Below are 19,660 nucleotides of genomic sequence, written 5' to 3'. Positions count from 1 at the left end.
CTTTATGGTAAATCATTGTCATCTCAGGCATTTAAGTTATTTGGGAGAGAGCATTAGGAAGAACAAGTTGCAGAGAGTGAAATGCACACTGGAATCTTAATGGACTTGAATCCTGGAAGGCTCTGGGAGGGTGAGTGAGACACATTAATGGCCAGCTCTTAATGTCTATCACACAAAACCTGGAGTTCTTTCAGAATCCTAACATGAACTACTTTGTCAAACTAAGATTTAAATCACGCAGGTGGAATTCCTAAAAACCCTATCACAAGCAGAGAGTCCTAAACTAACCTCTTTTAAAGTGTGAGTTACAGAGAAAAAAAAAAACCAAACATCAGTATGTGAGAAGTTATATTTCTAAGCGAGGCCAAACAAACTTGTATGAGAAGATTTAATTTACATGTTTATTTACAGTTTGAAAACAAAAACATGCCCATACAACCTCTCAAAATAAGGCTATCTCTGAGCACTGAGGTATCCAAAATGAATTGGAAATTCCACATTACACAAAGAACACACAAAACTGTCCAGGTAACAGAATTAAAGAGAAACACTTGTACTCAAGAACTGAATCTTGGGATCAACTTCATCTCAAAAAAAACCAATGCAGCAACTATCTACACAATTCCCAAAGTTTACCAACTCTAAGGAACTCCAATGCAAAGCTGTTTGCATTAGTGACTGTTGCCACCTTGATCCTGCAATCTTTGTCCCCGAGCACAAAAAAGTGGCAACATGCAAGGATTTCAGAAGGATGAAATATTATTTAAAATGGGTGTAAACAAAACATTGCCTGTTTCATTGTATTCCTCCAAGACAAAGTTTCCTAAGACATCAATAGCAAAGATAGATTTTTCTTAAGTATTTACTGGCATCCACATTCCAAGAGTCCCTTCTTCCCTGTTCCCTGTAATGGTCTTGGAATACAAACTTCCCCTCCTTGGATAAAGAGCTGCCTGGCCTGCAGTCCCACCCATCTGAATGGGACATTCTCAACTGCAGTCACAATAAGAAGGGCCACCAAAAATATCAGAGTCACCTGCAGCTCTGAGAGCAAACTGAGCAGCTACAGCTCTGTTATTGCATCTTCATTAAGCTTTAACTCCACAAATACTGTTAAAAATACAGTTAGGAGTAGTCCTTACATTTACATTTAAAATAACCACGATCTCTCTGTTTAAACTTTGTAATTGAGGCTTTTATTAGTTAAGGGAAGGGCTAATTTCTGTCAAAGGCAACTGTGGGGAGAATAATTCAAAGAAGCCATAACTTGGAAAAAAATGTAAGGTATTACCAAAGAATAAGTTATTTCTTTAAGGTCTGTTTTAAAGTTTATGATGATTGAGATTAATACCAGTAATAAAAAAATTGCATTTTTCTCTATGACTCGGTTTTCAGTTAAGGGCTTACAAAACTTTCAGGAAATAAACCTCTTTTCTCTCTTATTCTAAAATAATTTCTAGCTTTTTGTGGGATACATGTAAGGAGTGGTGAAAGTGGTGCATCAGCCATACCTGGAGAGAAAGACACAAATGATTATAGCTTGTACTCAGCTGTTATTTACCTTTCACAAGTGTTACAAAACTAAACCACAAACCTAAAACTACAGCTTGAGTCTCCATAGACAAACTAGTCATTTTAAGAATGAACTGTTATGTATTTAGATCTAAGTTTTTAAAGTGGTAACATCTTTGTTCTACTACACTTCTATCAGTTTCCAAACAAACCATAAGGTTATGCAAGATATTTAAATTAAAAACAAACAAACAAAAGCAAAAACACAAAACAAAAGTGGATTTCCCCTCCATTTTATAGAGTTGGGACACTTACCTGCTGGTGCCAAGGATTTCAGTGATTCTAAAAGATGTGGACTAGAAAACTTGACCAGACATCTGAATGGTTCTTTTTTATCCAAAACATCCATTTCAGGACTACTTTTAAACATTGTCTCAAGCTGTTAAACACAAAATTTAAGCAGGGAGTATAAGCAATGAATATATTTCATTTATATGTTCTTAGTTAAATGTAATATGCAATAAGACTGTTTCTCATTTGTAATGAACATGATTCCAGCAGGAGGAATGTTGTAATAAAATCAGAGGGTGCCACCCTGTGGCAGTTTTCTGCTGAAGAGGCAGCTTGTTCAGTAATACTGTAAAACATGAAGTATCTCTTCAAATTGTCAATGTATCTGATCATCAGCTAAAATCAGTGCATCACTCAAGTTAATTATGGTGTTATACGGAGAATGAGCTTTGCATGTGCTTCAAATAACCCTCATTGCTCCTGCTCCAAAACACTGCTGGTCCAAGTCTACCTTTGTTCCAAAAACAAGTCAAAATGCTGAGTTTGCCAGGCTGAAACGTGAGCTAAGACTGACCAAATCTCAATGCAAATCTGTTTGTTAGAGAGACTTTTAACTAATTTATGTTAAAGTGTCCTCCTGAAAGTTTAAAAAAGCATAGTATTTCTTCAATTTGAAATTTAGCTCAACTACCTCTACATGAAAATTATAAAAAAAACCCAATCCAAATTGGTTGCTTTTATTACCTTGTATTGTGCAAATTGGAGTATTGGTTGGGGACCATCACCGAAAGCTTCCTGGTTCAGTCTGTGTATTCTTTCTTTCTCACTTCTCTTTTCATTAATTATCCTTAAATCCACTGCAGGGCAAAGGAGTAGAGAAGAGAAAACAGAAAGACAACTTTGGCAGCTGCTGCAGTGCTGTTCTTCTGCTCAGATCACCCCAGGGAAAAGTTGAAGATAATAATTTTCACAAATTCATCACCATCTTTTTTTCTTTGATAAGGTAGTTATCAAATAATTACATTTTCAGTGCTTGCCAAGAGAAAATCACAATCTAATGTGAGCTACTGGGCACTGAGTGTTTTTGGTTTCCTGTGCACAGTGCCAGTCATGGGGCATTGCTGACTTCTCCCAGTGCAGCCAGTTATGGAACAAGGAATGGATAGTGGAGTGGGAATGTGAGACGTGTAAATTACATCCTCTTACAGATCTCATGGCACAAGCCAGCAGCAATGACACTTCAAATATACTTACCGTTTTTTGGTTCTACAGCCCTTCCTTGGAGAGGTTTTGGACAGTAAGTTTGGAAGTTCTAAATGGAGAGAAAAAAAAAAATATTTTAAGTTCACTTTTAGAAGCTGTAGCTGAAAAGAACTTTATAGATTTCTTTTTGCTTCTCAAAATGAGTATTCCTCCAATTTGTGACCAGGACTAGAAGTCAGAAGGCCAAACTAATTTTGAGGAAAAAAAAACGTCTGTCCTATGATATTTGTTAACAGTTCCCTATTTAAAAGTTTTACATGGACAAGCAGACTAAGTGCCCATTTTAACAGCCTTCAACTCCTGGCTCTGAGAAGCCCAGGGAATGATGCTAAAAAATCCTAAAACCGAATTGCTCCTATAATTTTTAGCCACCAGGAATAACAATAACGAAGAGCAGGTGGGATACCAAGTGATCACACGCCCATTGTTACCTTGGAGAAAGGCTGTCCACCTCAGTAGTTCAATATTATTTTAACTTGATGGTCTCTTGGAAAAGGTGAATTTTCCCCCTTTCTAAGGGGTGAGAACTAGGCCTGAAACAAAAAGCAAGACTTATCTTAGGGTTTACTTGTGAAGTGGCTCACCTGGCTATATCTCTTAAACACAATATCTTTAAGGGAGTTTAATGAATGACTTCGAAGCTCCATTTCACGGATGTCATGGTAATTGGAAGCAACAATCAGGGCCTTTAAATAAAAATTGAAATTGGTTTAACATCATTCTTAATTACCACTGTGCTTATAATATGTCAAAAATACAGTATTTCTAGACATTGTGATGTTCTTGTTTTAAGGGAAGAAACTGCCCCTTAACCAGCAGGATTCTCATATCTGACAAAAAATCTTGCATAGACTCTTATTAAGCTCATGTTAATATTTAAAAGCATTCACAGGATTAACAAGATAAGCCCCATAGCCTTATCAGATGAAAAATAAACAAGCAGAGTAATAAAATATTTAGATTACTACTGCAGAAGTTTGCTAAATAGAGGAAAAAAAGAAGACTACCGACACTGATCACAAGTTAACAGAAAATGAGTTTTAAAACTAATGAAGAGCACTCCCTGGTGAGCTCATGTGTTTAGTTCTTCAACTTAATCCTGTTGGTGTAATATTCGTAAACTTCTACAAGACAATTTAATCAAATACTGCCTTACACTTTGCTAAGAAACAGAACAATTCAGGATCCGTAAAAATCCCCATGAACTGAATTTATCCACGAGGCACCGATCCAAAGATTTGGGGTTTGCCCCATTTTTATCATGAGGGATAAAAAAAAACCCCACAAATGAGTAATGTAGTAAATTGTGTTCAGTGAAGAATCTGTTCCCATCCTCTTAAAGCTCACACAGCTGTGGCTGGCCATGGTGAAATGAGGGTGCCAGCAGCTTTGCTGTGTACCTGGCACAGCAGGGGCAGGTTGCTCTTGAGCACCGAGGCAGAGATGAAGGCGTAGGGAGTCTGCGAGTGGTACACGACGTAGCTGGGCTTGTACTGGTTGGGCTGCCTGTAGGGTGTGCCCCAGGCAACTCGAATCCAGATGGCATTGTCCTCATATTCCCTGAAGGTGATGGTGACCTGAGAGGAAAAGGAAAGCTCTGATTTACCCACACGTTTTGGTGTCCACAAAGATTTGCTTCTCTCTTAACCCCAACCATCACTTAGTGCCCCACTGCTTGAAGAAGAAACAAAACCCACTAAGTTGTATTGGAATCGAATTTCCACTGAAAAACAATAACCTCACAAGTTGGGATAAAAAGAACAATCACCTTTTGAAATCTAGTATTACTTTTCCTCCTGTCAATGTACATTTCCTTGTGAAGGGTGACAATAAAACCAGCTTATTACAAAAGCCTTGATTTCTCCTTTGGGAAAATATCAACACACAGAGATGTCTGTTTAGATGGAGGGATAGTGGCAATAATTCCAATATGTCCATTTTTGGAGAAACTAAACTTTTGATCAACTTGTGATTTTAGACCCAAATATAATATTTATCTCTGCTCAAGAATTCACAGTCAGAAGGCTGAAGATTCCCTTTGTTATTCTTGTAGATTTGCTCCTTTTTTACTTCTTTTTACCTTGACTCAATCTGGGTGACTTTGGAGTGGAAAAGCTTCCTTTAAAAACAAACAAACAAAACAACAATTCACTTTTTGTCTGAGGCACAAGTAGGGCATAAAGTATTGAAATTGCTGGGCCAACAATACTTCTTGAAGGTTTTGAGAAACCTTTTTTAAAACCAAAAATATTGCAGGCTTTTCTTATAAGAGAGTGATGTGAAGTGTGAGCCTGATTTGTGTTTGCTGTCAGTGGGAATGCTCTGGGTGTCAGGGAGTGACACAGGGAATCAGCCAGAGACATTTTCTATTATCTTGCCTACATGAAGCTGGTGAACTAAAGGAAGAAAAGGCTTCTGCAAACTGTTTAGTAAAAAAGTGAAATGAGAGCATTCCCTTCCAATTTTTTCCTTAGCATGCTCATTTCTGCAGTTTAGAAACTGCTGCTTGCTACTGAGAGTGTTTTTTCAGTCATCTTGTAAAGAAACACCAGAGCCAAGTTCTCAGAGCCATCACAAAATGCCACTTCAAAGCCAGCATTAAAAAGAAATGAATACAATGTTGTTACTAATCTAAATTATAACTGAACTCCTTTGTCCTGCTTAATGGCTACTTCAAACTCCCTCCATCCTGTTTGAGAAGGTTTTTGTTGTGTGTTATTATTGAGTAACAGGCAAAGAAATGCCAACTTACTGTGCCCTCAAATACAGCCAAGATTTGATAAGAAGACACCACCACTTTCTTGCAGTCAGTCCCATTTTAAGACAAACTCACATTTTAATCCCTTCCAGCATAACTGTGAAGTTGCTAGAACAGATATGCAGTACATTTTTGCTATTTCACATGCGGTTCCTATCACTCCCAAATGAATAACTCCACTTAATTTTTGACACCAACTGTGAGGAAAGGTTATGAAAACAACATATTGACACCAGAGCTGTGCAACAAAACTTAGAATGGATTCATTCTTACGTTTTTCAAGGCTGACCGAAGTCTCCTTTTAAATTTCTTTTTGAAGTCTGTTAAGTCAAAATATTCCAGTTCTTCTCCTGTTACGTGAGGGGAAAAGTCAACCCAGAAATTAGAATTGTTTGTAAAAGAACTAGTTCAGAGTTGTTTTTAGTTTTGCTCCAAGAAAATGAAGCAGAAAAAGCTGAAGTTGCATAACCTTATATAAAGTGTGTGTCAAGTCTGCCCCTCATTATTGCTATATAGAGAAAAGGTTAATATTTAATTAGTAGTCACTAATTTCTAATAATCGCTTGAGAACTTAAAGTATTCTAAAAACAATAAAGATATCTCCATTGAAAAATTTGGGCTAAACTGCAGTAAAATGTTCAAAATATCTCTACAGAAGAAATCTATGTGAGACTATATATTTAAAATGTAGGATATGAGGCAGCACAGCACTAAGCTGCTGAGAACTGTGGGAAGGAAGGAAAGGAAGCAAGGAAAGAGATTTTACCTGTTTTTCTCATCTGGTAAACACTCCACATTCTTTTGTTTTGGTAGATGTGGTTGTCTAGGAAAGGCAGAATTGCTCAATAACATAATGTATTGTCAAACAGTAATTAAAGGAACAAAGAATTTTACAATACTTTTACAGGCAGGTTACTTTAAAAAAAGATTACTCCTGCTAATGCAATATAATTTATTCAGCATTCTTCAACTACTGCTCATAGCAAACATAAACCAGGTTTTTTATGAAAAGAGATGGGAATTAATATTGGAGTTAAGAGTTCCAACTGGAGCATTTGTTGATAGGTTTGCCTGTCACTCCCTGTTGGAGCTTGGAATTCCTGGCTTTAGGGTTTGGTGCACACTGGAGACAAACCTGTATCTCTGTTTATAACTGTGTGCTGGATGTGGGTTCCAACACTTCCCATCTATTGAGGCCTCAGAAGAAGCAAAAGTGCTTTTGTTGATTTTGAGCTTTTCTTAAACAAGGTCATCTACAGTGAAATTCATCTCAAATGTGATCTGCTTACACCAAGTGCTGCCCCACAGTAATCACTATGTAACTAAGGGCATTATCAAGTTACTAAAAAAAAAAAAAAAGCTATTTTAATTAATTTTTTACTTACAAATTACATCTAGGACAGCTGCTTGCTTTATGTCTGCAGAGTTCTCCTAGAAAGAACAACAGTGCATGGTGAACTGCAGGTCCACAATGCTCAATCCCACTGCTCAGCATGTGAAAACTCTGAGTATTGGGGGTTTAAATTCCATTGCACTGGAGCCCCCAGCACGTCCACTCTGCTCAAAGACACCACCCCTGGTCCCAGGGTGCACTCATTTTTCAAAGGTGGAACACACTGAGCTTTTATCCAACTTGTGTAATTTAGAGCTCAAAATATGTATTTTCATACTTAGTATGGGGCAGTTCTACACTCCTATAAACCAGACAAAACTGATGGTATTACCAGCTCAGCTTTGCATTTTCCAGACTACAAACTGCCATTTGATGCTGTTTTAGGGCCAAAGATGATTTTTTTTTGATGGTGCTTCACCATGCATCCTGTCTGTCACTGACAGTTCCCAAAGGGAAGGATTTACCTCACAGAGCTGAACGACTTCTTGGGAAATGTTATCCTTTAGCTGATGGAAGTTGAGAGTCTGCAGCTGTGCCTCAGAGAGAAAGCCCCACTTCTGCAGCATCATCTTGATTTCATCCCGGGGGATTTTCAGCACAGTCCTGCGGATGTACTCAGCCACAGTTTCGTCCATGATGGAGCCACCTGGAAAGCTGAATGGTTAAGGAAGTTAAAGACCAAGGCATGGGCAGGCTCGGGGGATTTGATCCTTCTGAAGGTGCACAAAGCTGACCTTGGCACGAGTGGCAGCAGGTTGGTGTGAGTCCTAAATATGGCACTACCACAGGCTCAGGCAGACATCAACAACAGTGAGTTCAAATGCTTCTGCAACAACTTTCATAGAACCACTGAACTAGAGAATATTCTGAGTTGGAAAGGACCCCCAAAGCTCATCGAGTCCAACTCCTGTCCCTGCACGGGACACCCCAAGGACTGTACCAAGTACCCGAGAGCGTTGTCCAAGCTCTCCTGGAGCTCTGTCAGGGTTGGTGATGTGATCGCTGCCCTGAGGAGCCTGTTCAGTGCCCGACCACCCTCTGGGGGAGGAACCTTTTCCTGGTATCCAACCTAAACTTCTCCTGACACAGCTCCAGCCATTCCCTCGGCTCTGTCACAGGTTACCACAAAGCAGAGATCAGTGCCTGCCCCTCCTCTGCTCCTCACGGGGAAGCCGAAAACCGCGATGAGTTTCCCCCTCTGAGCAAACCAAGTGCCCTCACTCCCGCCCTCAGAACTTCTCCTCCCTGCCCAAGGCCTGGTGCGAGGCGAGAGACGGGGCATTGGGACTCACCCAGGGCTGTTCCTGCCTGTCCGGTCCGGTGAGTGCCCTCAGACGGCGGGCACGGGCGTGCAGAGCGCCCCAGGCCGAGCGGAGCGGCAGCACCGAGAGGAGCAGCCGGAGCGGCGGGAGCAGCCGAACCGAGCGGAGCAGCCAGAGCAGCGGAACCCAGCGGAGCAGCAGAACTAAGCGGAGCGGCGGAGCCGAGCGGAGCGGCCGAAGCAGCGGGAGCGGCAGGACCGAGCGGAGCGGCCGCCCCTCAGCGCTCCCGCCCTGCGGGTTCGGGCCGGGCCGCGCCGCGCGCCGCCCGCCTTTCGAACCAGCCAATCAGAGCCCGCGCCGGGCCCCGGCCGCCCAATCACAGCGCCGCCCGCCCCGGCGCTGCGCGCGCCCTCCTGACTGAGGCGGCTTCCGGCCGGGGCCGCCTCACAACACCGCGCCTGCCCCTGAGCCTGCCCCGCGCCGCGGGGAGAGAGTGAGGGGCGGCCTCGGGCGGGGCCTCAGGGAACCCTGAGGGGAAAGAAGGTGTGTAGGGAAATCCTCCTTCCTTCCTTCCCCGTGTCGCGCTCTTCCCTTCCCCACCGCCTGACCTTGGGAGGTCCGCGTTCTGGGACGCTCCGCTCGCTGCGCGTCTCCCCGCGGGGCTCAGGGAGGGCTCTGGAAGGGCGGCTGTGAGGGGACCGCGGGTCTCGCCGCTGTGGGTGCTGTCAGCTGCTGTCCCTGTGTCTATGTGTGTGTCCCGCCGCTGGGTGAAGGCCTGCCGGGAGCAGTGAGGAGCTGCGGACAGCGCGGGTTCGAGGGGACCGGGACCCCCCGCCTTACCCTGGTAACAGAGCCGGCCCCTCGCAGCCACCCCGTGGCACAGCCGTGTCACTCGGACAGTGTTTAATCTTCTGCCTTTCGTCAGGGGCTCTGGCTGCCCGAGGGGTCAGAGCCTGTGTTTTCCAGCAGGGAATTGTGATTTTCTTGCTCTCTTTTCTTCCCCAGCTGTTTCAACAGTAAGCGGGGAGATCCTGCTGGCAGCACTGGGGTTATGGTGATCTTTGGGAAATTCGTGAAACAGGGATGAAACGAAGCCCGGTGTCGTGGGTGCAGCCAAAGTAGAAGAGCAGCTGGCAAAACAGGAATTGGGTGACAGCACCTTGTCCTTATAGAATGGTTTGTGATGGAAGGGACCTTAGCGATCATCTCGTTCCAACCCCCTGCCATGGACAGGGACATCTGTCTCCCACTGGATGATGCTTTACTTTTATGCTGGTTGGGTCTTGTCATTCTTGACTGCATATTGTCTTCAAGGCATAGCAGGAATAGGAAGAGACACCTTCAGTAATTGTGATACAGTGTTATACTGTGCAGTAGCACTGGCTGTATGTCAGAATAATTGTCCTGTAATTATGCTGATGTTTGTTATGTGAACACAACCTTAATGCCTTCTTGTGCTTTACTCAGTCCCTTCATCTTAGAAATAAAACTGTAGAAATGGGTTGATATTCAAGCTGGTGTTCAACCTGCTTTATTCATTAGGACCAACACCTTCTTGCTTTACTAGGTGTGAAATCAGGTATGATGTAGTTTGATCAGATACTTACTACTAAAAGTGGCAGGTGAGCTCATTCTGTTGCTGTCAGGGATGTTGAAATGTTAGCAGAAAGTGGTCTGAACCTCGTTAATCAAAGTTTTTTAAAAATAGTAGGGTTTTAGAGTAGTTTTAGAGACTGAAATTCAAGAGGTTATGACTAATTCTTGTAAGACTTGGCTAAAAGTGGTTTATTAAAGAGATCCCTTCTGTTTTGAGATTGCGTGCATCAACTGTGATTTCTCGTTTCACTGAATGACTGATCCAAGTATTCAAAGCTTGTCACCAAAAATCCTTTGTGTATAAAAGGTAACCCTGGGAATGCAGAAGTTCTGCTGAAGTGACATCAGTGATACCATTGGGTGTGGAGCTGAATCCTTTTTTATGCTAAAACTTTGTACAGTCTCACAGAAAACACCAACGATTTGAGTAAACAAAGTCGTTTGGATTGTAAGTATTTTTTTCCCAATGCCAAACAGAACAGTACTATATAACTGAGAATTTAAGACCCCAGATGTTTGGTTTGGCTCAAGTTAGACAGTGACATGAAGTGCAAAAATGAATGTTAAGCGTGGAGAGTGGCTCTTTAGAGGAATTCCGGGTTTGTTCCCCTTTCCCTGCTGCGAGTCCACGTTCTGCTTTGCTCGGTTCTGCTGCCGCCTGGTGGGTGTTGTTTTGAGTGTTCGTAGCAATGTTTGTGTTCTGTGGCACCTGAAGCAAAGCTGGGCCCTTTGATCTGTAGCTTCTGTCCTACCAGGAGGGGCCGTTGGAAGATGCTTTTGAGTTGTTGGAAGGTTTTCATTGCTGACGTGCACAGCTCACCAAGTCTTTCCTTCAAGTGCTCTGTTTGACTTTCTGGCCTGTGCTGATGTGCACATTCCCTGTTTCCCTGGGACGCTGCTCCTGCTTCCTCCCTCCCAGACAGCCCCCTCGGGTGGCTCTTTGAGGAGGCTGAATGATGAAGAGCTTTAATAATCATCTGGGTTCACACGTGTTCCAGTAAAGCAACAGCCACTGAGCAGGTCACCCTCCCCAGGGAGCACTAACTCCACTGCTATCAGAAACCTCCACTGATAAATTTAAAACATATTGACTTTGTGTGGCGTGCAGTCAAAAGCTGGTGGCAATAACACAGCAGGGTTCTTAATCACTTTGCTGTTCCAGTCGTGCTCCTGCTGTCATAATTCCAAAGGTTCATTTGTTAATTTGTCAGATAGAATGCTTAAGGAACTTGTACAGTCTCCAACAACTTCTGTGCTAGGAGTAAGTGTGGTGTGACATTAGACTTCCAGATAGGATGGGGGAAGATTTTTGGAAGAAATCACTATGTATGTTCACAACACTATGTGGAGCGTGATTCTCGTGGTTCTCAAGAGGCTTTTAAATGTCTGGAATGTTAAAATTTAGTTTGCTTGTGGAAATCTTAACTCCTGTTAAGCTGAGCACATGGTGGGAAGTAGTGGGTACTTTAGTGTATGCACCTCTTCAAGCTGAACATATTTCCTTGAGCATCCTAAAAACAGCAGTGTGGATTATTGCTGCCAGCACTGCAGCTGAATGGGGGGGATTTTGCAATTGTAATATCTGACCACTATCTGTTTGTATTTGCCTGATCTGTTCAGCTGGAGGTTTAAGACAGTGATGGCTGTTCAGTACAAGCTGTAGTGGTGTTTGCCTGATGTTTTGCAGCAGGAAAGGTGATCTCCTTGGGAGAAGAGGGAATGACAAAATATTAAGCAAACAAACAACATGGAGTTACCAGAAGGGACATTCCAATTGTGCATAATTAAAAAAAAAAATCATAACTCTTTTGATGAACTGATTAAGAACTGGTTTTTAAAACATCACCAGTGTTTGGATTAGGGCTTATTAAAAAGCCTGTAGATAAAAAAGGTGCCAGTTCTCAGAGTGCTGTAATGGAAGTGCATTGTGCTTCCTGTTCTACTTCAACTCTGTAGAAGGTAGAAAGAAAATCACATTCACTTCACTTTCTTAAAGCGAGAAAGCAGAAAATTGAAGTAGGGAAGTGAAAAGATAATCTGCAGTTCAAGAAAGATTAATGCTGCTAGAGAGTCCCTGAAAATGAAAATCCCAACTGTGTGCTTGTGTCCATGATAGCCAAGATTATAAACTTCTAGTTGACTTTTAACGTTTGGGCTGTGTGGAAGATCAGACATGTGCTGGATTTAATAACTTTACAGTGTAATATAAATTATACGTATTAAGCTGCATTTTGATCTAAAATACATTTTGTTAAAATACTGCTGATAATGTGTGTTAAGTCAAGCTTTCTAGTGATACTTTCCCATTTTAGTGTTGGCAGGTGGAAATTTTCTCGGGTTCTTGTCCCCTGTGCTACTGAAATCATCCCTAACTAAAGATGCATCCAGACCTGTCTCCTCATCTGCACACTGAAGAGTGTAACCTAATTATCAGTCTGCTCAAGAAGTGTCACAAGGAGGTAAGGAGTGCTGAGCAGAGAAAAGAGTGGGTGGGTTGGGGAAATGAGTGTCAGATAAATTAGTGAGAATATTACATGATCATGAAGAGCAAACCCTCCTCTAGGCAGAACAGCCATGAAATGGAGCTGGAGTGTTTTCACTGAAGAGGGATCTGATGACTGTGTAAAACCTTGCCAGGGATTTTTTTAAGAAATACAGCATACCTTCAAATTTCCTGTGCTCCAGCTCGATACATAGGGACCTACTTTAAGGGCTGAAATAACTTCTGCACCTTTTAGTACTGTGTGCCCCTCAAGAAAACAGTAATTAAAACAACTTCACGTGCCCTCTTTTTGTAGGGTCGTGGCATTTCCAAAATGTGATTTACACCAATCCTTACACACAATCTAAAATATTTTCACCTCCATGTTCAGATACGATGTTGATAATTTTTTCTAATGCAGTTATCCGTAAATTCTAAGATTTTGATTTACTTAAAAATGTTTTAGGTAATTTGAGAGATTGCAGAGGCTCTTTCTTTCCTTTTTTAGTTTTTTTGGTAACAACATTAATGTTGTAGTATAATAAAAGACTCCTCTTCTACATTTGCTTTAAATGCATGTCAAGATGCAGGTATCATGGGCTTGTTGTGTAATGTAGCTGATCAGCCTGCCTTGAGAACAGAACTTGTTCTGGGGGCACTTGAATTCCTTGGCAGCAGGTATTCCAAGGAATCCTTTGCCAGTGTGACTGAGGAAGGGACCAGCAGCAGCAATAATAGCCACGCACAGGGTTATATTCTCTTGGCTTTGTTTGAAGTTGGTCTTCACATGAAGAGGAATCACTTTTGTCAGTCTCATGCTCAGCTGGATATTTGGGAGGCAGTCTCGGAACAGGAAGGGTGAGGATGGCTCCTTTCACCCTCACTTGAAAGGAAGCAATACTTTTTCATCTGAAATTCAAGGGGAATGCACTGAAATATTCTTTTTAAATTGCAGTCAATGAAATCTGAACTCAGTGATCTTAATGAGTTATTGGTGACTACTTGCTTTTTTCTTACAATGCCAAAATATCCTGGGAACCTTCATCTACAATTTAAATTACTATTTCTGAGGGATGAAAAACATTATTTTTTTTAATTGGGTGTCCTGTATGTGTATTTTCACAACAGCCAATTTGATTTACCTTATTCCTAATCTAGAACCTTCCCTGCATATCAGGTTTTGCATCTAGTGAGGAGAGGTTAATGGGATTCCTATTTGATGTCACTATTTTGATTTCTTTAATAACTCCACTCTGTTGCCAAGTATGTGCTTTAAATAGACTTAATTTTTATAGGCTGCAGCTGAAAGAAATGCATATTGTCTTGCAATTGTACCACTGGAATAGGTGTAATAACTATTTTTAAGAAACTGATTCCTTTTCTTTTTCCCTCATAATCTGAGCCAAGAAGTGACATCTTAGGAATCTGGTTAAATAAACACAGATGAAACAGTTGCATAGTCAGAGTGGAGTTGGCTTGAAATGTGAGCACTCACCTTGAGATTTAACATGCAGGTATGGGAGCAGAATACAAAATTAAATCTGTATTAGCTGAAATGAAAACGTTTTAAAAGCCAGATCAGTGTGCACTGAGGTGACCATTTATTTCATGCAACTGCTTCAGAGTCACCTGATGCCCTTTATAAAGCAGAGAGGTGTAAACAAGCTAATTATAGCACTGCTAGAGTTAAGTGTTTGTCATAATCTTTATTAACCCACTCCTGCTTCCAGTGATGTTCTGTGGGCTGGAATCTTGGCCCATTTGAATCCTTACTAGTGTCCCTGCACCTCCTGTATAAATCCACCCGCTGCTCCTCAGCTGTGGAAATGCATGGAGGTCTTCCCAGCATACAAAAGTAATTTCATTTTCATCTCTTTTGTTCCTCCTGGTGTTTTTTTTTAAATTCATTAGTTGTGCACAAGATTGGCCGAGTTGTCTCCAGTGATTGTGTAGCTGCAAATATCTACTAAAACCTCCACTCCTTCAGATCTTCCAAAGCACTTGGATGCTCTGCTGCCACATTCCATCGTGGGGTTCTGTGGCATGGCAGGAAGCATCCTCTGACAGAGCAGTCCTAGAACAGGCACTCTGGGAGTGATTTGATGGCTGATAATATGGAATTGCTTCAGGAGATCCTTCAGAGGAGAACAGATTTTTCTGGTGAATATGCTGGGAATGCCCATGAGGACGAGACCTGCAGTTTTGCAGAAACTAAGGAACACTTAAAGATGTGTAAGGCCCACAGATGAGCTGTGTCATAAAGGTGCTAATTGCCTCTTATTTATTAACCTCAAGATCTGGAGAAATTTAATACCCTGTTTTTTTATACTGATTCTAATGTTTCAGGCAATTAAGCCCAGTGCCTGCAATTTCTGGAACAACAACCCATTCCTCAGGTGGTTGGTACGATGGAGCAGAGAGTCCTCTGACTGCCTAGTTGTGAAGAAATAACAAAAACTAAAGCAGGGAGAACGTTGCCTTTTTATCTCAACCTGGAGTTCAGAATATTTATTTTTAGTCCGTCATTCAAGGTTGTGTGAGAGTTGTCAGACTGACTTCTTAGATCCGTAAAATGCATGTTCTACATTAATAGCTTGAGCTCAGGTGCCCTTGTTTAGTCTGGTTGTACAACAGGGGGGATACCTTCAACCTTCAGCAAGGTGGGGGTGGCTCAAGTGAGGGTCAGGAGTAGCTCTGAACTTTTGGCTGGTCGGGAAAAAAAGTTACCAAACATCACTTTTCATAAAAAAAAAAAAAAGGAAAGGAAAAGAAGACCAGGATACATTGAAAAATGCAAGAAATTTAGAGTTTCAGAAGAAGCAACCTTTGAATTGTAATTTTGGTTTTCTCCCTGACTCATCAGCACAACATCTTGAAATTTTTTGGCCATTGCAACGACATCGACCGTGAGATGCGGAAATGCTTAAGGAAAGAGGTAAGAAACAAATACACAGTTTATAGAGTTCAGTGCTTAATAAAAAATGGGGCAGGACTAGAGGTACTTTTTACTAAGTAGCACAAATCAATAAAAGTAACCACATTCAGCTGTGGGCATTTGAGACCTTTTTTTTTGGCTAAATTTGTTAAGTAAAATCTGGCTTTAACAAACAGAATGGTGTATTTTTTGATACACAAAAACAGGCAAACAGGCATTTTACCACAGCAAATACTGCAGACAGGAACTGCCACTTCACAGATGGCTTCTGGGCTTTTTTCTGATTTTTTTTGAGCACTGGTAATTGCACAGAGTAGGATATGAAGCAGTAATGGTCACTTCTGCATGAGTGACACCTACAGCTGAAGTCAGTGGTAGTGACTGAAACTACTTAATGAGTTGCTGAGTTAGGCCCTGGATGAAAATATTGCTGTACTACATCTGCAGATACGAAGGAATGAAGATTCCAGGAGTTTAAGTGGATTTATTGTCTTAATGGGCAGGTTTTTCAGAGGAGTGTCCACTGATCTTTATATTCATGGTTGTCAGGCCTACGTTCAGAATGCAGAACTGTGACTTTTCACACACCTCTGGACTTGAAATGGCACCTTCTGATTTTGGCATAAATTTCACAACCGTAAAAAGTTTCTCTCCATGTAATCTTGTCAATCTTATTTTTCTTCCACTGAAACCTTTACATTAAAGGGGTTCTTGATGAGTATAATTATCTGCCTTCTCAAAATGGGGCTACACTGATATGCCATTACTAGGAAGCCCCTGAAAGGCTGTTCACAAGTATTGAATGTAGCTTTTAAAGATCCACTGTTCTCATTCTACGTAAAAACACGGGTGAGTTATTGAAAAATTAAATATTGGCATGGGAAAAAGTTAAGCATTCTGTAAATGTTAAGTAATGTTTCAGGTCGTTATCTCAGTTATAGACCAATCAGTATAATGGATGAAAAACTGCAAATCCTTTCCAAAATCAATTTCCTTAGTAGTTTATTGCACTGTATAGAGAATTGGGTAGTTGTGGGTTTCTTGGGTTTTAGTCATGATACTGGTTGACAAACATATGCTCTAACTTAAGGACAAGAATAATTTGCTTCTCGTAAAATATATACCAAGTCATGCATTGATTTTTAATTTTTCATTTCTTTTAGCCATGACAATGTTTCCTTTTTGGTTGCAGTGAAAGAAAGGCTCTTCAAGCTTCTGCTGGTGCAGGGGCAGACTTGAAAGCATTGGTGGTCTTACACATACATCTAACCTGTGAAAGCTTTCTTGATTCCATTTTACATGTTAAGTGGAATCCTGGAGTCCTGTCTCTGTTGTTCTTCTTGTTTAAACCATTAAAAAAAAAACCCAAATGCCTTACCCTCAGTCAATCCAAATTTGCCTTTGTTCCTTTCATCTCGGTATACTCTTTATCTGTGCGTATAATTGATGTCCAGGATCAAAAGTAGACCCAGTCTGTGATGACAAATCCGTGCTCCAGAAGGCAGACACACATTAATCAGTATTTTAAAAGGAACAGAGCCTGACCTGTGCTCTAAAGTAGCACCAGTGCAACTTTTGGCCCAGCCCACGTGTGAAGAGTTGGACGTAAAACCGCTGTATAATTAAGTTCCTTCCTAAGATTAACTGAATCTTCTTTATTAAAGTGTTCTAATACCCTTTAGCTTAATAACCTCAAACTTGGGAACATTTTATTTTAATGGAGTAGATGTAAATTTCAAAGTAAAAATGAACCTGTATGTAGATACTAACCAGAGCTCTCTGTCTAATGCATCAGTGGTATATATTGTTCCTGGATAACAAAGTCTTTTAGATTTGCTGTGTCTGTCTAATGACAACAGCTGATCTGTTCATTTCCTTATCTGTCTTCCAGTATGAAGAAAACAGGGCCATGAACCGGGTGAAGCGACAGAGGGTCATTAATGCTCACAGGAGCCCCGAGAAGTGAGCGGGGCTGGGGCTGCAGCTGCAGCTCCACACGGACACTCACTTGGAATTTGACTGAACACTGCCTGATCTATCACCAGTGGTTTGGGCAAGGGTGAAAAAATAAATGCACCTACTGCACACTCATTCTCAGCAAGGCAGCCAGTGTGGAAATAAATAAATAGATCGCTCACAACTTAATTTTTGACCTCTAAAAGGGAACTATCGTGGCAAGTCTTTGTTCTGGCGTAGTTTTATGATTGGTAAGTAATGAGGAGTTGGGGTGTGTGGAGTGCTGTGTATTCAAGGCTACTATATTCCCCAATTTGTGCTGAATTGCATTTGTTTCCTCGTGCTTAGCAGTTTCTCCCTCATTTCTCTGGGTTCTGTGTGGGGTTTTTTGTTTGTTTTTCATTGCAAAGCGCTGAATGACTTTCTCCATCGCTCTTTGTAGCGTCGTGAAAGCAGCTCTCACATGGATTAGGAAAAGGAAATTTTAAACAGATGTGGCTAGAAATTGGAAATTTCCTATCCAGGAATAATTGGGAGTTCTAGTATTTTTATTGGAGCTAAAAGGATGCAACTACTGTCTTCAGCTGAGGAGATTAAAACCCCTCCCTGCCAACCGTGTGAACAGTGTCGGCTGTTGTAAGACAATTTGTTCATCGTACCCAAAGCAAGCGGCTTTAGAGTCTCCCAGTGGAACATTTCCAGGGATTTACAAAGCTTCCCCTTGGTTTTTGTGGAGCACAGTCAATGTGTGCTGAGTGATTTTTTTTTTTGAAGAGGAGCACTGCCAAAAATACAAGCTAAGCAGCTCTTCCATGTTCCCCGGTACAAAGGTGAAGTTATGACTGTTGCAGTTGGAGAAAGGAAGTGTAATTTGCCTTTCAGGTGGGCAAGAAAACTCGTGTTGTGTTCCCAAGTTGCCTCTTAAGCTGTTTATTTGCCATCAGATTGCAGAGTCCTCGAGAAGTCACCGAATTCAGATGATTTCCTATCAAAGCATCCACTGGTTTGCCCTGTGATGGAGCTGCTGTTTCTCTGTGTCTGCTGCATTCACCTCACTTTTAAATAGTGCCTCTGTTCTGCCAAGCAACAAAAGACTGTTTTGAAAAGATTAATTTTATTCAGCCAAATATACAAAGTGTCTTGAAACTTTTTGAAAGAAGGGTACCTATTCTACAGTGAGCTGGATGGTTTGTTGTAAGAACCATTGCTGATAGTCTTGAATTTGGTACATTGGATGATGTTTTGGAAGTTTTGGAAGAAAACTGTATTTTGTGCTCTATTTTGAAAGGTGAATTATGTATTGTACTTATTTTTCAACACCTGGATGGACCCAGTTAAATTGGTAAAACATAACCACAACTGTTTACAGTGAAAGTTCCAAGAAAAGCTGCAGCAATTGTTTTTGCATCTTCATGTGCTTTTTGCTTTCTTAGAGCAAGTAAATGATGCACTGTTGAGTTAATACTTGAATGGTTGGAAGTGCTTTATTGGTATTTTTCAGAGTATTTTCAAAGAGTACTTTATAGAGACCCCCCATTTGGGAGCTCAGCATCCCTGATTCTTCCATTTGAAATGACAGCCTACTTCAGGCAAGCTCTTAAACAGGATTTGTAGTCTTTAAGTAAATAAATAAACTGAGAATTGTTCCAGAGATTAGGTTGAGAAGCTGACATCTGAGTGCAGAAGCACTGAAGCTTTTGTTTCTTTCATCAGCTTCTGTGAGCCCCGATCTTTCACACAGCAACAAAACAAAAATCCAAGAGCCACTTAACACAGCTCATTAGTCAGAATCATGTTTTCAGAGATCAATGTGCTTAGTGAATGAAAGACCAAATGGAACACACAATTTCTATTGATACTTTGAACTACATTCAGCAATAATTCTATTTTACAGATAAGCTTTGTTTACTTAGTGAAAGTCTGATCTTGTTCATCCTTCTGTTTCTCTTTGCTAATTGCCCACTAGTGGTGTGAGATGAGAGTGCCCATTGACTGCTCTGGGTTTTGTTCCTTTTGTTTGAGAGAGTTTATGTTGCCAATTTGATCTTGAAGTGGAGAAACACTGGTGCAATAATACTTATGATTTCACTGACAGAGAAAGGGGAAAGGGTGAAATGGTAAATGTGTTTTTTTTTCTTGTTTTCTAAAGTGAGCTGAGTGGTGAGAGGGGATGCCTTGGGTGAAATAAACTTTATCTCTAAGGACTTGGAAG

At 41.2% G+C, this 19,660-nt stretch overlaps 2 protein-coding genes and 1 long non-coding RNA gene across 4 annotated transcripts in view; 2 read left to right on the top strand and 1 right to left on the bottom strand.

The window, feature by feature from the left end:
- LOC114061845 overlaps positions 1-19,660 on the top strand; it is a 22,451-nt gene extending 2,791 nt beyond the window's left edge. Inside the window, exons 2-3 of the long non-coding RNA XR_003572235.1 lie at positions 11,733-11,740; positions 18,306-19,660. This is a non-coding gene — a long non-coding RNA (uncharacterized LOC114061845). The remainder of the gene's footprint in view (positions 1-11,732; positions 11,741-18,305) is intronic.
- CENPN (centromere protein N) lies at positions 1,174-8,623 on the bottom strand. The gene is made up of 11 exons (XM_027892684.1): positions 8,510-8,623; positions 7,682-7,871; positions 7,210-7,255; positions 6,591-6,647; positions 6,098-6,174; positions 4,467-4,643; positions 3,651-3,752; positions 3,058-3,115; positions 2,548-2,660; positions 1,828-1,951; positions 1,174-1,511 (listed from the first exon to the last, which is right to left on the bottom strand). Exons 2-11 carry the CDS (start codon positions 7,850-7,852, stop codon positions 1,396-1,398), a joined length of 1,041 nt encoding a protein of 346 aa, XP_027748485.1. The 5' UTR covers positions 7,853-7,871; positions 8,510-8,623; the 3' UTR covers positions 1,174-1,395.
- Positions 8,921-19,660, top strand: CMC2 (C-X9-C motif containing 2). 2 transcript variants are annotated; one of them, XM_027892686.1, is made up of 4 exons: positions 8,921-9,022; positions 12,397-12,534; positions 15,421-15,492; positions 17,384-19,660. In XM_027892686.1, exons 2-4 carry the CDS (start codon positions 12,454-12,456, stop codon positions 17,456-17,458), a joined length of 228 nt encoding a protein of 75 aa, XP_027748487.1. In that variant the 5' UTR covers positions 8,921-9,022; positions 12,397-12,453; the 3' UTR covers positions 17,459-19,660. The 2 variants fall into 2 exon arrangements, with proteins under 2 accessions (XP_027748487.1, XP_027748488.1); XM_027892687.1 differs by lacking the exon at positions 8,921-9,022 and adding an exon at positions 9,072-9,289.

The sequence above is a fragment of the Empidonax traillii genome, unplaced genomic scaffold (genome assembly GCF_003031625.1).
Source record: "Empidonax traillii isolate 1590-97213 ecotype Southwest subspecies unplaced genomic scaffold, ASM303162v1 scaffold362:size563497, whole genome shotgun sequence".
In the NCBI taxonomy this organism is placed as follows: domain Eukaryota; kingdom Metazoa; phylum Chordata; class Aves; order Passeriformes; family Tyrannidae; genus Empidonax; species Empidonax traillii.
The sequence above is the reverse complement of the archived record's forward strand: the minus strand, read 5'-3'. Positions and strand labels throughout refer to the sequence as shown.